The sequence below is a fragment of the Prinia subflava genome, chromosome 3 (assembly GCF_021018805.1).
Source record: "Prinia subflava isolate CZ2003 ecotype Zambia chromosome 3, Cam_Psub_1.2, whole genome shotgun sequence".
Classification (NCBI taxonomy): Eukaryota; Metazoa; Chordata; class Aves; order Passeriformes; family Cisticolidae; genus Prinia; species Prinia subflava.
In genome coordinates this window covers 57,145,840-57,161,944 of record NC_086249.1, presented here as the reverse complement: position 1 = coordinate 57,161,944, position 16,105 = coordinate 57,145,840, and the positions used below count along the sequence as shown (strand labels likewise).

The window sequence follows — 16,105 nt, the reverse complement described above, 5'->3', positions numbered from 1 at the left end:
CATCTGCCTCTTACTCCTGTGCCTAATCCACTAAAATGTGTTGCTCCAGAGTGAAGCTTGAGTCATTAGTTGTTAGATATGAGAAGTGCATTTTATGGATAGTGAGGCAGGCTTTCTGTAATTTTTTGAAGTGCATGACACTGAAGAATGAATTTTAAATAACATTATGAATTACTGCTACCCAGTTAGCAGTCTGTACACCCGTTTGGCATCTCTTTCTCCAGTGATTCGTTATTCAGCTTTTATGTTTTTTCTTTCTAAATCAGTACAGAAAGCAGGGGCAGAGCTGTGTGCCTTGAGAAATTTAGAGCTATAGCAAATACTCATAGGTGTGGATTGGATAGCAGAACACTGCCAGGAAAAGCCACAATAAAACTACCTTGGTGAACTGCAACTTCGACTTACTGATAAGAAAAAGAAAGAGAATTGTCCTCTGCTGTCACTTGAGCCAAAATTACTTCTTGTTTCATTATCTAGATTAGATAAGTTTTTATCTTCCTTTTCCATAAGGCAGTTCCTGTGATTTTGTGACAGACATACATGCAGCACAATTAAATCTTATTAGCAGTGCTTACACTGATTTATGGAAATATTGTCCTGAGTGTTTAGGTCAATGCATGCAAAAACAAAAAATTTGTGTAGGTCACAGGTATGTAAACTGCTTGTAAATGAGGGGAACTCTGGCAAGACATAATTGAATGAGCATGTAAATACAGGCATATAAAAAAAACCTAACCTACGTTTTTCCCCCTGCCATTTTCCTCTCTCCTGCATAATGGGAAAAGTTTTTTCTGTCCGTTTGTTCAATCCTCTTTGACTAGTAGTGGTTTCATCACAAACTCATTTCTCACAGCAAGAGAAATCATCTTCTTTTTAGGCGGAAGATAAAGGAGTGAATGGAAGTTCTTGGAAGATGGATATGAAGAGAGTGTTTTTTTGTGTTGAGCCTGTGTGCCAAGGAGGTGTCCCTGTCCATGTGTATGTGACTTAGAACATGAGCATTACTATTTTTAATACATCTCAGAAAGGATTCTTGGACCTTACAGCCACCACACATATGAAATTATTCTTGTCAAAATAAAGGAATCGAAGGCTAAAACAATGAGTAAAGCAGTATAATGGCTGATATTATAGCATCTAATCCTGAAGTAATGACAGTCACAGGTTTCAGAGTCAAACTCTGCACTTCCATCATTAGAGCAGTGATGAAAGATGTGTCAAGCATGAAGTTCTGGGTTATATTTTTCTTTATTTATCCTTGTAAGATATACTGAGTTGCCACAGGATAAAGTAATGCAAGGACATATGAAAGCTAAGGCAGGCAGAAAAGAAGGAAGAGACAAGAGTGGATCAGAGGAGGCAGCAACAGCAGAGCTCTCTTATCTAGCCTGTGTTGCTAGCTCAGGGGGGCATGGAGCAGGCTGGCAGGCACTGAGGCCAGAGGCTGCCCTAGAACGTGCTCACCCTGTGGCCTGTATACAGGATCTGCTGCTGGCTGAAAAGCTCAGCATTGCAAACAGAACCTGAAAAATAAATTACCTGAGAATGACCAGAAGCTGACATCAGGCAGTAAAAGAAATACTTGTTTCATGTACTCATTAAAAGTCAGCAGTCCTAGTCCTGTCAAAATATGTCCCTCAATTATTTGCATGAAATGTACAGTATTTAGCATAGTGCTGGGGTAATGCATGATAAATCAGGGACACACAATGCTGTCAAATAGATATATATAAGTCACCATGGTATTTCTCTTAAAAACTGATGAGCATTGCTGTTTCTGTAATCAGTTCCTTGTCAGGGCCAAAGACTCAAACCATTGATAAATAAATTCACAGGAGGAACTACAATGATGACCAAAATCTGAGTCATAAAAGTTTCAAAAGCACAATAATGGAATAATGTTGTATAATAAATTGTTTGCTGAAAATAATTTACCAAGCTGAGCAGGTTGATTCTTTTTGCACTCAATTTTTCCACTTCAGAACTGCCTGCTGTTTGTATCACCACATAATTTCTGAGATCCTTTGTCATTCCTAAAGCATAGTCATAATAATAGAATGTGATTTTCCTTTTGCTTGAGAGGAACTACAAGCACATGCAATTCTGTAACAGGTAGATCCTTGTCAATATACTGCACAACACAAAGGTTCACTATCCCCAAATGCTTGCAACACACATGAAGTACTGCAGGTACCTAGGACCAAGATGAGCCACAAGACCACAGGCACTTGAGACAAGGTGCAGATTTTCTGCTTTGGGGGAGCTCTGGTGGAGGTGTTGTGAGGTTCTGCAATAGGTGATTGACTCCAGCAGTGTGGCAGAGCACCTGCACAAGGCATTAACACTCCCACAGTGTAGTAAACAAAGAGTTAAAGGCTTTGAAGTTCAACGGGCAGAGCAATCAGCTTCCTAGAGCTCTCCTCACTTACATCCTGCCTGGGTACTTGGCTGTGAGTTGTCTCTGCTCTCTTTGGAGCTCGAGCTTCTGAACTGTAGTAGTTCATTAAAGTAGTTTGGGAAAAAAAAGAGCAGCTCATGTTCCCAACTTTCCGTTGTGGAAATGAAGAGGTTGAGTTCTGAGCTTGCCTGTTCCTGCCTGTTGTAACACCCAGAGCGTGCTGTCCTCTTCCCATCGGCCGTCTCTCTGTGTAAAAGTGTGACAGCCAGCAGTGGTGCAGCCACACACCTATGGCATAAAATCCTGGTGGTTAGAGCACTAACTCAGGAAGCCAGATATCTGCATTTGTTTGCAAAAGAGACCCAGGAGTGGTCCTTTTCCTCTTCTTTATTCTGCACTTGCGTTTTGGGTTGGGAAGTAATTTACAAATCCTTTTTACGCTGATTTGTCTGAGATGTGTTTTAGCCATTTTCACAGCACAGATAAGCTTCAAGTTCCAGAGGCAAGTGTTAGGTATTTCTCTCCATGGTTTCTGGGTTGTAGAAGAGGCAGGGTGTGAGGCCACAGCCCTTTGGCTTTCATGCTGAACAGAGAAGAACATAGTAAGTTTGAGGTGTCAGTGAGGTTGGTTGGATGACGCCTGAGTGTCTTTTGCTTCAATGCTTGGATACCGTAGGTTCTAAACAGAGTTTTAAATCTCTCACTGTCAAAGATTCAGCATGCTGAACCTCAACAACTGTGTTCTGGTCTGCCCTGTTGCTTATTGTTAAAAAGGGAACTTTATGGAATGGAGTGTCCAAAATTCAGAGTTACAACTTCTAGATAAAGTATTGTTTTTTATATCACCTATGCAAGTAAATGATTTTCCCATAAGACACAGAGATGATTGCAAACTAATTGACATGGAGGAGAACCATTGGTGTTAAGGGTTTCCAGTAACCATTTTTCCAGTGCATATTGCTGTCAGTTGAGGGCTGATGGGGTAGGCGAGATTTTGTCACAGTGCTCTTTGATTAGCTACTGACACAGCTGTAAAATAAAATCTGGACCTATTTGATACTGTGGGACAAGTACTTTATATATTTCTGAGAAAGAAAAGACTACGTGGAGAGTGGAAGAAGAGTGTGGAAAAAATCAAAACAGTGTGAGGCAGTGATAGAGCTAATAACTTATACTACAGAAATTCATTACATCATTTTGTCATCTGCATAGCATATTTCTGTCATTGCCAGAAATTTAGCATCTAACAAATGGCAAAAACAGTAAAGAAAGCCAATATTTACTGTGCACTTGAAGCGGGGAAATGTGGCAGGTTGAAAGCATGCAGTGCAAAATTTTGAGAGCAAATAGATTATTTGTAGGTTTCCAAGGGCCAGTGGAAAGTGCAATTATGTAAATCAAGCAAAGTTGTTCTGAAAATTTCCTTTTCACTTTCAACAATTCCTGTGCCAACCTGGACATTTTAACTGAGCATTATAAAAGACCCAAAACATTTTCAGTGCAAATGCGTTCAACTGCTAGTGTGCTAGAGCTTTTTTTATGATTCATACTGTTACTCTAATATTTTTGCTAGTTCCTTGGGCATTGGCCTCACACTACTTTCACAGTACATTTGAGATCTGAACCACAGAGAGCAGGACTAATGGGGCTTATTCATGTTCTTGGCTTTCTACCGGTTTTTCTTTTTCCCCTAACTTGGTTTTTTCCAAAAACCATTTGCATGATGCGTCTTGTTTGAGCACATGCAGTAGATCTGAATGTCAGTGAAAAAGAACATTTCACGTAGTCCAACGCTCACCCAGCACAGGAGTTTGTACAGCTTTGGCACTATGTATTTGTGTGGTTCATTATTCAAAATGGTGTTTTAGAAGATTGTCTATTTTCCTTGGAGTCCCAGTTCTAAGTAAAAATGTTAAAGCCTAAGTTTGTCGGTGTAGTGTTGGGAATAATAGTACTGATGCAGCAGAATTCCGGGAGCAGACATTCACTGCAGCCAGTATTTCCTCTTCATGCAATGTTTGCCTGCTGTAGATTCTCATTAGAGTTTACCTCTTTGGCACTGATTATTTTTTAATAAGAAAATATGATCCATCATGATCCAGAATTAGCACTGAGTGACATGCGGGCACTTAAGCTTTGACTTTGCTGCCATGCAATTTATTCGCAGAGCTCCTAATGATTTACTTATCATTAGCTGGGACATCTACAGAACAAATTCAGTTTGAGAAGAGTTTTGAGTGAATGGGAAAATCCCAAAGTGCCTTCCACACTGAGGCTATGTGCCTTACTTACTTTGCAGTAAGCATTCCTCAAGCTTGTCTAAGTCCCCTTCGATTATTTGGGGTAACTTAAAATTCCTAATTGTCTGTGTTCAATTTCCAGAGAGAGCATGTGGGGCTGTGCCAGGTCAGCTGTTAACCCTTTTCGTTTTTTCAACTCCAGGTATGAAGCATTTTATTGTGTATTACGTAATATTTTGTTTTATTGATAAAGTGTCTAGTAGCAGTGCTTTTCAGGTTTCTTTTCCTCTTTATGTCATGATTGGGGGATGTGTGGGATTAGGCAAGATCTGAAGTTGAGTTTTGCAATTGCATTTTTTTATCTTGGGGCTCAGAGGGGGGTGGGAAAGCTACAATTTTTTTTTTCTTTCACAAAACCCAGTGTTTAAAATATGAGCATAGAAAATACTCGTATTGTCTGATGTTTAATAATACACTTTAAAGTGTTCAAAGTAGTCTGCTGAAATTGAGTAATGAAGTTTATGTGCATCAATGTAGCTCATGCTATAATGAGTCATTGCCAGTTACCATGAAGCAAAGCTGTAAAATGTACAAAGAGATCTTAGCAAACATCTTCTTGTTTTTCTTTCAAGAAGGGCAGAATTTTAAAACCTTACTGTGTAATATGCCTAGTAGATGCCCTGTTTTTGGGTGCAGGGTTTATATGGCAGTCCAGAGGAGGGAGGGGGTGACTGGGAGGCTTCAGCAAGTGTTGTGATGCTTATCATAAGGGCCCTCAGGTTCACTCCCCTTGCCCAGGTAGAAATGATTCAAATGACAGAAGGATGTACCAAAGCTGGTAGGGTTCCTGTTTTTGTGGGATTTGTGGCTGTTGCTTTCATGGGTTTTAAAACAGGGTGCAGTGAAATGTCAACTCTCGGTGTGCTTGCTTGCCTGTCCTTCTCCCTTCTTTTGTTTGTTTTGTTGGCCCCTCAAAAGACTCCTTTGGAGTCCTGTTTATTATGGGGCAAGAGTAAACCCATCAACTCACTGCATTATTTGCTCTTAGTGACCTGTGTGCCCTCTGTCTGTGGAGTACCAAAGAAAAAACAACTTTTCACATTCAGTATAAGCAAATACTGTGCAGAATAAATCAAATTCTTCACAATTATAAGCTTCGTAATAAAATTAAGAAGACAAGTTTAAGAGCAATTACACTTCCAGATTGCTAATGAGTAGTCAAATACAGAAGTCATTCCTCAAGACTACTCCTATCTCCAATTTGCAGTTAATTACACTACAACTGGTATATTTATATTAAAAATTTGCAGGATCTTATTACTCAAACGTTTTCAAAGTAGCAGCAGGAGCAATTTCTCTGTTAGAGCTAATACAAATCTTTTAAGGTTTCCTTGGCTATGAAATTGAAGCAATACATTCATTTTTGAAAATCCTTAGAATATTCTTTGATCTGATTGTATTATCAACCTCAGAAATTATTCTGAAGAGTCTACTAGTCTCTCAGAATGTTGTGAATGTTGTGTTGTGTGTCTAAAATATATGCGTATTTCAGATACAATTTTTAATGCAGTCTTCTTTAGCTTGCATTAAATTTGCTATAATATTTTGCCTGTTGTCTTTTAGTCTGCAGGAAGCATTTTCAAGAAGGAAACTTACGTTGTTAATTTTTTTCTCTTTGTTGATGTTGTCAGTATTTTGCTTAAAAAAATCCCTCATGAATTTATATGGTATTTACATACCATAGTAATGAATATGAGATCCTACTAATGAGCCCCCCTGAAAATTGTGCATGGTTAGATGTAGATGATTGCATAAGTCATCTCATGCAACTCATTCTAGATTGCTGATAGTGTGCTCAGACTGGAGTGAGATGAGACGGAAAGGTAATATTTGACAAGAGAAATAGGTTCTAATAAAAACAGATATTTGGAAAAGAGCTATGGGGATTTTGTCTTTTTAAAAGAAGGAACCAAATTGATCAAGAAGTGACATCTGTCAAACCTCATTTGGGCCATGTGGACTTGCCTGTAGATTGAAAGGTGGAAACGAGATCAGTGAGATAAACATTAAAGTCAGTGCATTAGTTGAAAGTATGGATTGTTATGGTGCACTTAAAACTACTGACAGTGCTTTCTAGGAGTCTTCCTCACAGCTAGCCCACTTCTTGGAGTATGACACTGTCGGAGTTTGGGAACAGTAACTGCTTGTCAGAAGTGAATTCTGCTGCAATTAGATGCAACTATATGAGTGGATATATTTCATTTGAATTGAATTTCATGCCTGCCGAGGTCTGGGTATTTTTCAAGTTTGTATTACTAAACCTATCTTTTTCCATTAAATTGCGAGGAAGTTATCCTACCATAAAATTACACTCAAAATTATGGTATTCCAGTTAGGAAACAACAGAAACAGTACTTTGATACTTCTTTGATACTTCAGTTTCTTTGTGATGACAGAGGAACAGAGTGGATCACAAAGTCTTGAAGAAACATTTTTTGTAGGTTTTCTTTCATATTTCTTCTTATTGGGTTCATCAAATCTAGTAAAAGTTGCAAGTTTTACTGAAAACCAATTCCACACAAATCTGCATCTGCTGACCTCTATGGATGGCCAGGGGCTGGGATGGTTGCCTCAGTTCATGCACATCTAACTGTTGATTTCCTCTAAAATGTGGAGCATTTTGTCCAGACTGCCCCCTCTGGTCCACTGGGAGCAAAGTGATGATATGTGTGAGTTTCACGTGTTGGGGGCACATTGTACCTCTTCATCTTTGCTGTCTTGCAAAGGGTACTGCTTTTGCTCTTGTATAATCTTCCCCAGTCTTCTTTTTAACACCTCATCCACAGGCTCAGCCAGATGGGAGATGTTTGGCAGCTGAAGGACCCAGATGCCAGATTCTGGAATACAGCTTTACTGCATTGGCAAGTGGGTTCATGGCTGGCTTCTTGGCTTGCACCTCTGCTAACTTCTTGGCTACTGGCTAGCTGGCAGCTGTGGCACTGCCTCTGTGGCTGTGTTCAGGTCAAGCTGCTTTGGAGTTGGATGGCTTTCCTGATCTGAATTACTTTTCTGAACACTATTTGCACCTTAATTTGCTTTGACTCTCCACTGTTTGAAGACGTAGGTTTACAGTGTTCCGTTTTATTCCTGACATTTGTAAGACTAATTCGAAGCAGTCATTCTCGTTTGTCACCAGTTCAAAAAGAAAATAAGCATTGCAGTGCAGTGCTTTACTTGTTAGCATTCCCATTAGTTAGTAAGAATGTTAAGGCCTAAGTCTGTACTTGCAATTCATCTCCAGGACCAAATTGTTAACTGAAGAGCACAGGCTTTAAAGGATATATTTCTTATGTCTAAACTTTGATTGCTTTCAGCCCAAAGTCAATCTAGCATCTGTCAAACAGAAAAAAACCCCACATATTTGCAGAGGTAATCTGGATAATTTTTAAAGAACGGGATAAAGAATAATGATGATAGTAATAAATAGGAAGTTACTGGTAATAATTAAGAGCACTGCCAGCAGAAAATGCTTGATCTTCTCTTTGCTGGATTTGGAATGTCCTCATTTCACATTTTAGTTTTACCTCAGGTTTTTTATTGGGCTTTTTTTGTTCGTTTATTGTGGTTTGGTTTTGGTTTTTTTTCATGAATGAGGTAATGAAAAATTAATGCATCTAGGATAGCCAAAGTATTTGAAGCAATTCCCTGATTTACATATTTTCCTTCTTGCAACTCAGTACATAAACACTACTTTCAATAGGAAAAACTGCAAAATCAGGAGGTCATTTACACTCTGCATACTTACAGTAAAGTTCAGATTAGTCATACCTACTATGAAATTTTCATTCCTTCTCTCAGCTAGAGTGGGACTATGTTGTGCTACACTAGCGGCACTAGTTACACTCTCAAAAACTTCTTTAATGCTTGAGTGAGTAGCACTTGTGCTTCACTGTGAAATGAAACTTTTACCTGCATGCTAAGGTTAAGCTTTGCAGGTTGATCTGACCTCTGAGGAAAAGCACTTGAGTTCCTCATTAAGTCACTAGAGGTAACTGCATGTCCCAAGAACAACCAAAAGAGGAGCCCTTACCCATTTAGTTTAGGTATATACTTTGTAGATGGCCTAGGGAATGTAAGTGCTTCTCTGGGAATACAGGCCAGTTACATCAGATCAATCATTATGGACTGTGTAGGGAACCAGTAGAAAATAAGAGCATCATTTTCCCTCAGAGAGGGAAGTCTCTGTAGCCCTTTCAGGATTATAATGGAGCAGAGATAAGTCTTTTGTCCAACAAGCTGGCAGCAGCAGTAGCAATTCTGCCACTTTTGCAGATGAGTTTCATTAACTAGCTCGTCAACAGAGTGGGTGACCTGAGACCTGAGCACAAGCTGATCTCATTGGAATCCTTGCTGCAGGCCTAATCAGATTAGATACGAGGGGAGCAGTGGAGTGTCATTTCCCTTGCTGGATATGGGCAGTTGTATGGACAGGAACATGGAAGCCGTGGGATGGGGAAGGTGAGTGGGTAAAAAGAACCTGTATCCTTGCCTGAGCATGAACAGGATTGGGACTGTAGGCTCCATTACCTTGAGCAGCATCAGACCAGAAACAGCTGTGGATACTGAAATAAACCTTCCACTGTTCCCCTCTAAATGCTTAGTGTCCAGATTTCCAGTATGGAGCCAGGATCCCCTTTTCTCCCCAATCTTTTAGCCTTGTGGTTCTTGCATTCCTGATGACAGAGTAGTAATTACATTACTCACTTCCATGGACCCTTATGCAGAAGACCCTGCATCCTTAGAGCCAGACTATTCCTGGGGTGATGCTTACCTGACTGCAGGGCTACAGTACAGCACCTTGCCAGTGCCACCACCATCAGAACTCTGCCTGCCTTTTGGGGCTTCTTCACTAGGCACGGGCCAAGTTGAGGACAGGGCTCTGCCTCTGGGTGGAAAATGGGTCGCTGCCAGAATGAGTATGTGCGGACATGTGCTGAGTGGTTGGTACCTAAAGAAGCTCCATCAGTAACAGTGAAGCACCTCATGGGTTTGGTGGGAGGCTGTAGCATTCTTCATGGGTGAGGGTGGGGTCATGGACCTAGACAGGCTTTTGGGTATCTGCCTCCCAAATCATGGTTTCAGCATGCCCGTTTTCACACTTCACCACTTTCCAAACTGTATTTTCTTCTTTCAAATTAACAAGCTTTCAGTGCTTTTTAATGTAGTAGAATTAAAGATGTTACTCCATTAGCTAGACTATTCCTTTTCCATGTTTACCTGTTTCTGCCCTTTTGCAAATTGAAGGAGAGGTCTGATTGCTCTTAATTGTTCATCTCAGCCACAGCTTTTGCCCCATCAAAGAGATTCTTGTCACTTTCTGTGTCCTACAGGCTTTGGAAATCATATTCATATATAAGTTTGAGTTAATTCTCTTTTCCTTTTTTTATTTTTTAAAGCGCCAATGATTATTGTCCCTTATGCATTCTATTCAAGCAGAGAAACAATGTGTGTTGTTAAAAAGAGAAAATAAGCAACCACAAAGATGTTTTTTCCTTCTCTTGCACCTCCAGTACATTCTGTAACCCAGTTACTGTAATTGTTTTCAAACTTTTTTTAAACATGCATAGTGTCAAGAGATTGCAGTAAAATAAGTGTTTCTCATAAAGCCAGTGAGACTGCAAGGGATAAAAAAAGATGACAGAGCAAACAGAAAATCCCATGTTTTGTTTATCAACTTTTTTTTTTTTTTTCCTAATGGCAGATCCTTGGAGAAAGGATCTGTTTACTTCAATGGAAAACTAACTCAGGGTTTACTGATTCCCAAGGCAAAAAGAAGGCATAGTTTCCAATTTGCAAGCTATTCAGTGTGTGTGATGAACTGAAGTCATTTGTGGATTTGTATATTGCATTTTGACGTGATTAAATGTTTTAAGTCTATTGATTTCATGCTGGGGATTAATGATGCTGAATGAAAGAGCATCAAAGAATAAAACGTGTTTACATGCTCGATTAAAATACCTTAAAAAAAAGTGCCAGAGTACCTATTGTTGGATAGGAATGCGATAAGAGTAGCACAGGACCAATCACACATTCCATTCGATAGGAAAATGCATTAACTTCTTTAGGCATAGAAAGAAGAAAAGCAAAGATTTGATAAGGATTGACTGTACCTTTCTGAATGCTTAATACTCATGTTTGACTCGGGTTTTTTGGAAGAGGGGATTAAAGAGGTTTCATTATCCGTTACCACAGATCTGTTTTACTGAATCAATCAAAGCATGATCCTTAGCTCTTTCGGATTAATGAGACGATCTTTTAACTGGAGAACTTGTTGGTAACAGCAGTGTTAATAAAGGACAAGACCTAATGATACTCAGTGCAGCTGGGGGCATGAGATACAGTAAAGATGGTGCTTGCTGCTTTGAATTTGCATAATACTTCTAGATCTGTTTGCCTTAGCATATTACCTCAAAAACATACCATTATCTTAAAATGTTCATAGTGCTAATTGGTTTGTATCTGCTCTCTGCAAGTGTTCCTAATGGCTGTCTAGATTCATGGGTTGTATCTGGAATTGCAGTTAGGTGTCACATTCTGTTTACCACGAAAATAGTAGATAGAGGTGAAAAAAGACCTATTTGCTTGTTAAGTCCACCCTGTTGCAAGCACAATATAGGCTTATCTAATAGTATTAAACCGTTAGCACCCCTTATGTCAGCCAGAATGCCAGGCAGAGAATTTATTTGTGGTGTATCTGCGGAGAAGGACGCCTTAATGATCAGGTTAGCATGTGAAGTACTTGATGCACGTGAAATACTCCCTACTGAGCTAGGGAGAAGTTTAAATGTGCAATTTAGTGCAGCTGAGTAAATGTCTGACAAGACTAACTCAAACACCCATTCGCTCTTTCTGTCCCGATGCTCTGATCTGGATTAGCATATGTAAGATAAACTCAGCATCAGTCCGATACACCCTACAATTCATTTGTCTCGGAAGAGGGTTGAATGATTATCCTGGGTTTGAGGCAGGAGAGGGGGGGTTGACAACGTGCAGTTATTTTTTTTTCTCCCATTTCTATTGCTTAATACAAGACCTGAAGCCCTTGGTTACAGAACAAAATGTCTGAGCAGTAACCAAGCTTGTGCAAACCCAAGAGAAGAGTAATGACTGTTCCTCGCAAGCTTCCTGCCTCAGTGCAGGTGCAGGAATCAGGAGGGCCTGAATAATTCATAAGGTGCAAATTAGCCCCAGCTTGCTCCCACTGCTCGAATTTTGCTTCTGCTTACCTACCTAGTTGCTGGAAAGAACAGAATAAAGAATGCTTGGGAAACCAGGGAGAGAAAGGCAAAGGGTGTTACAGTTTAAAGGCCAGAGTCACAGAGACTGCTGAATGCTGGGTGTGTTTGAAGGCTTGGTGCTTGTTGAGGAATTGGACTCTATGTCGATTATTCATGGAGTGTTTTCTCAGGAAGAAGGAAGCTCTGGGGACCCATTCCATTGCTCTTGGAGAGGAAAAAAAAACTTCCTTTTAAGAAGTAGGTTTTTCCTGCTTTTATTGTTACAGTTTCTAAAAATTATTGGGTTAAAAAAATATTAGAAGTTCATTTAAAGTCTGTTAAGGTATTGCAGAGAGTGAATATTTATGGTGTCACTCAACTCAAGGATTCACAGAAATTTGATGAGAGATCTTGGATGTTAGGATGGTTACTGCTTTGAGTAGATGCGGATTTCAAGGGCTTATATGAAACTAGTTAGGTATATAAATGCAATGTGCAATTAAATTGTATTTTTATCATTTAAAAGGCAGCATCCTTGTCTTTTCAATAGTTAGTGATGGTTACCTTTTCTGTTGGATTAGTTACCTGCTTTTTCTACCCAGAAGACCAAAATGAGAGGCGAGTAGTGTTTAATCTTTCTGCTACAAAACATTGCATCTCACCCAAACATCAAGTAAAAGGTTTTGCTGAGCATTGTTGTGGAAGAAGGGAATTCCCTACACAGCTCTTGGAACAGCTTGTGTGTCATAGTGGAGTACAGAGAGGAGCTGGCCTGAAAAAGGCAGGTTGTTTCTGCTGTGTACCTGAATATCCCTTTGACATCTCTTGTATGGGAGATGAAAACATCTGACAACTCCAGCAGGAGCAGGAGCAAGGTAGCTAGTTTTCCCTATTGGCAGGTGTTCAGATGGAGAAAAACTCTCCTAATGTTTTTGCTGTGCTGAATATGAAAAGAGAACAGCAGGAAAAAAGCTTCCTTTTTAGTGGCTTTGGAGGTTTTCCTGCTTTTTCATTTGTTTTGGGGTTTTTGTCTAACATTCACCCGCTTTTTATGTATCCCCTCTACCCCACCCTCTCGTGGCTCTCACATGCGGCAGCTAGATCACATTGCCATCATCTGTTTTTGTATTTCCCTCATTTGGGTTGTTGGAATAGGAGCTGGCTCTCATTTCTAGCTGATTCTGTCATTTCCGCCAGGCCCCAGCTTGGGGAAGTGCCAAGACCAACAGGTGATCCTTGTAGCTGCAAAGCAGCAGGAAGAGGGCTGTGCATGGAGGAGACGGTGCACCGGAGGGGCTGCCTGGCCCTGCTCCATCTTGCTGTATAATTAATGCCCCCCTCCCCAGCCCCTCATACTGAGCAGAAAATCTGTGCAGAACAGCTCAGCTGTAGGGAAGATGGTAATAAAGAGCCCTGGAAGGAAGAATGTAGGTTGTGTATGTGCAGAGATGTGCTCCCTCTTGGGGAGAAACTGTGGCTGGTCCTTGGTAAGGAACAGGGACAAAATTGTACTGGCTTCTGTAAAGTAATATACACTCCATCAAGCAGTGCAAGAAAGTAAGCGTTTCAATAAATGTCAGCATTGTGCTCACGGGACTTCTTATTTGTATAGGAACTAGTTCGTAATGAGGTGATAATTTAGTTAAGCTTTTCTCTACAAGGAGCAACTTGCAAAATCACATGGAAATTATTTGGGCAGAGAGTTAGCTCTGGTTGGGAAGGACCACCTCAAGCTGGGGGGCCACCTGGAGCAGCAGCCATACAAGCTCTGTATTTTCTGGACAATGCTGATGGGGAGGCATGACTGTGCAGGGCTTCACAAGGACGATTTTTAGAACATGTGAAAAAAAATCCAGAAACCCTCAAGATGGCCTCAAAGAACTATTTTTTTTTCAAAGGAAACTCCTAAAGGACTTTTTTTCTTTTTTTCAATGGAAACACAGTTATATTTAGTAGATGACAGTAGCTTAGCAAAACTAGTTTTAAAACATACCTCCAAGGCTTAGGTTAACCCCTTGGCATATACCATGATGTGCGATAACGTGTCCCTGAAAACTATAACTGCATGTTTGTATTTGTGAGGCAAGCTGATGTTTTGAGATAGACACATGTTAGCTTTAATCTTTTGAAAAATAGATGGTATCTCAAATTCTTTCTGCTTGGTATACATGGGAGTTAAATTGCTTCTTCTGCCTGTGGATTCACTGTTAGTAGTTTGAAAGCTGAAATTTTCAAGTAGACAAGGTTTAAGTTTTCTGTGTGCACTTCTGCAGGGAGCTGGGCTCTCCCGGTGCACCACAGCACATTGCCACAGCAAGAGGAAGCTGTGGGGAACAGGGAGCTGGGAAGCCTGGGTCAGTTCCACCAGTGAGACTGAAGGGCTGCAGCAGATCTGCACAGCAAAAGCATCACCTTGACTGACTGTCCCTGCTGTACACAAACCAGAAACACAAACAACAGTGAGATCAAACTGTTATGAAACATCAACATATTTAGTAATGCTTCTAGCAGCTATGTGTCTGCAATCCTTTTGACTAAGCCAGCAGTGATTTTTCTTTGTGTAGTTCTGCAGGTTGTCAGCCTTCTGAAGGGGAGGAGGTGGGGGATACATTGCATCTCAGGGTTATGCTGCATGTGTGCAAACCTAAGGGTGCTGCAACACCTGAGCTGGGAGCAGATTGTTCATGAGTGCACACTTCCCTTGGACATGTCTCCCCACGCTAAATGGTGCACCATTGCAATGGTGCAATGGACACTGGCAGCTCAGTATTTTTCCCCTTGGTGTCCCTTCCTTTCTCCATGCTGGTTTACTGTTTTTGCCCCCTAACAAAACCTCTGGTACAAGAGGCTGTTAGCTAGAAGTGAGGTGTTTCTGTCAGCATTTAGTGAATTTTTCGCTTCTCTCATCTGTGTTTTGGGAGACCATCGTAATCCTTGCATTTGCGGTGGGTCTTGGGCAAACCTGAATAGTCCCTCTGGCAGCCTCCATTGTTACTCTTACTTCCCCTTGGGTTACTAGGGGAATGGTTTCTTTCTAAGATGTTCACCCGTACTCTAGTAACCTCTGTGAAGCCCCGTGGGCATGGCAGGATGTCATGGAACCAGAAGCTTTGGTGGTGAGGGATTCTGGTGACTGTTCCATCAGGAAGCAGCAGTACCAGCTGGAGAGGCTGGAGAGTGAGCAGGGTTACTTCCCACCTGCATTTGGCTACAGTACAGCCTGGTCTGGGCAAAAGCCCTCCAAAGAGTATTGCAGGCAGGAGAAAAGCATCTTTGGGCAGCCTCTGTAAAGTCAAGTTTTCCAGTGCCTTTGGCAGGCAGCCTGAAGCAGATCCGCTCCTTATGCCAGCCCCGTGGAGCACTACCCATTGTGGTTCTCCCTCCCGCTGCAGCACATACCTTACTATTATTAATATTCTGGAGGCGCCAGCAGCATGCTTTGTTCTGGCTGGAATGTGGTTGCCCAGAGTGCAGGGAACTGTGTGGCCATTGTTTTACTATTGTTAGATGGATTTGGTAATGAGGGCCGTAGTTTCTCCTCATCATTTTTTTAAATTCACCTTCCTCTATTCTGCCTCCTCCCTGGGCTGTCCCCAATGCACTCAGCACGTGAGGGATGCTATAATTCCTCTGGCAGAAGAGGGGGAAGAGCTCTTGGGACACCAAGGTGCATAGTAGGGGCCGGCTCACACAGCATCATAGCACTTCAGTGGGAATAGACTACACATTTGGCTACACTTAGTGGTCTGCATGGTTCCTTAAGTGTGCAGAGCCCCTCAGCGTGGGTTGTTGGTGCACTATGCAGTGTGTAGGGAAAAGAGCTGCTCCTGTGCATTTGGCCTGCTGCATCTTGGCCCAAAGTCATGGACTCTATCGTGCCATCACTATAAAATCAGTGGAAGTTTCAAAATCTGTGGCTGCTGCTGCTGAATCCTTAATAGGCGTATTTACCTTGGAACTGCAAAACTTTTAAATAAATCTGCTTTCAGACTGCACACCTTCACTCAAAAAGGTGAAGATTAACATGCAAGCAAACAGCACTTTTGGAAAAAATCAGTGGATTTGGAAAGCTCGCTAACAAAACGTCCACTCACAGGGATTCCTGTGAACTCAGTGTGGAGTAAGAAGAGGCAGCGTGCACTGAACCTCATGTCCCCCAGATTAGTAACTGTTTAATGCTATTCCTGTAA

General features: G+C 41.1%; 1 protein-coding gene across 2 annotated transcripts in view; it reads left to right on the top strand.

Moving 5' to 3' along the window:
• KLF12 (KLF transcription factor 12) overlaps positions 1-16,105 on the top strand; it is a 224,714-nt gene that overhangs the window by 164,703 nt on the left and 43,906 nt on the right. The window contains exon 6 of one of the 2 annotated variants that reach the window (XM_063392219.1): positions 4,781-4,840. The exons of the other annotated variant lie outside the window; for it this stretch is intronic. Coding sequence (XP_063248289.1) covers positions 4,781-4,840 — 60 coding nt within the window. The remainder of the gene's footprint in view (positions 1-4,780; positions 4,841-16,105) is intronic. 2 annotated transcript variants of the gene reach the window in all.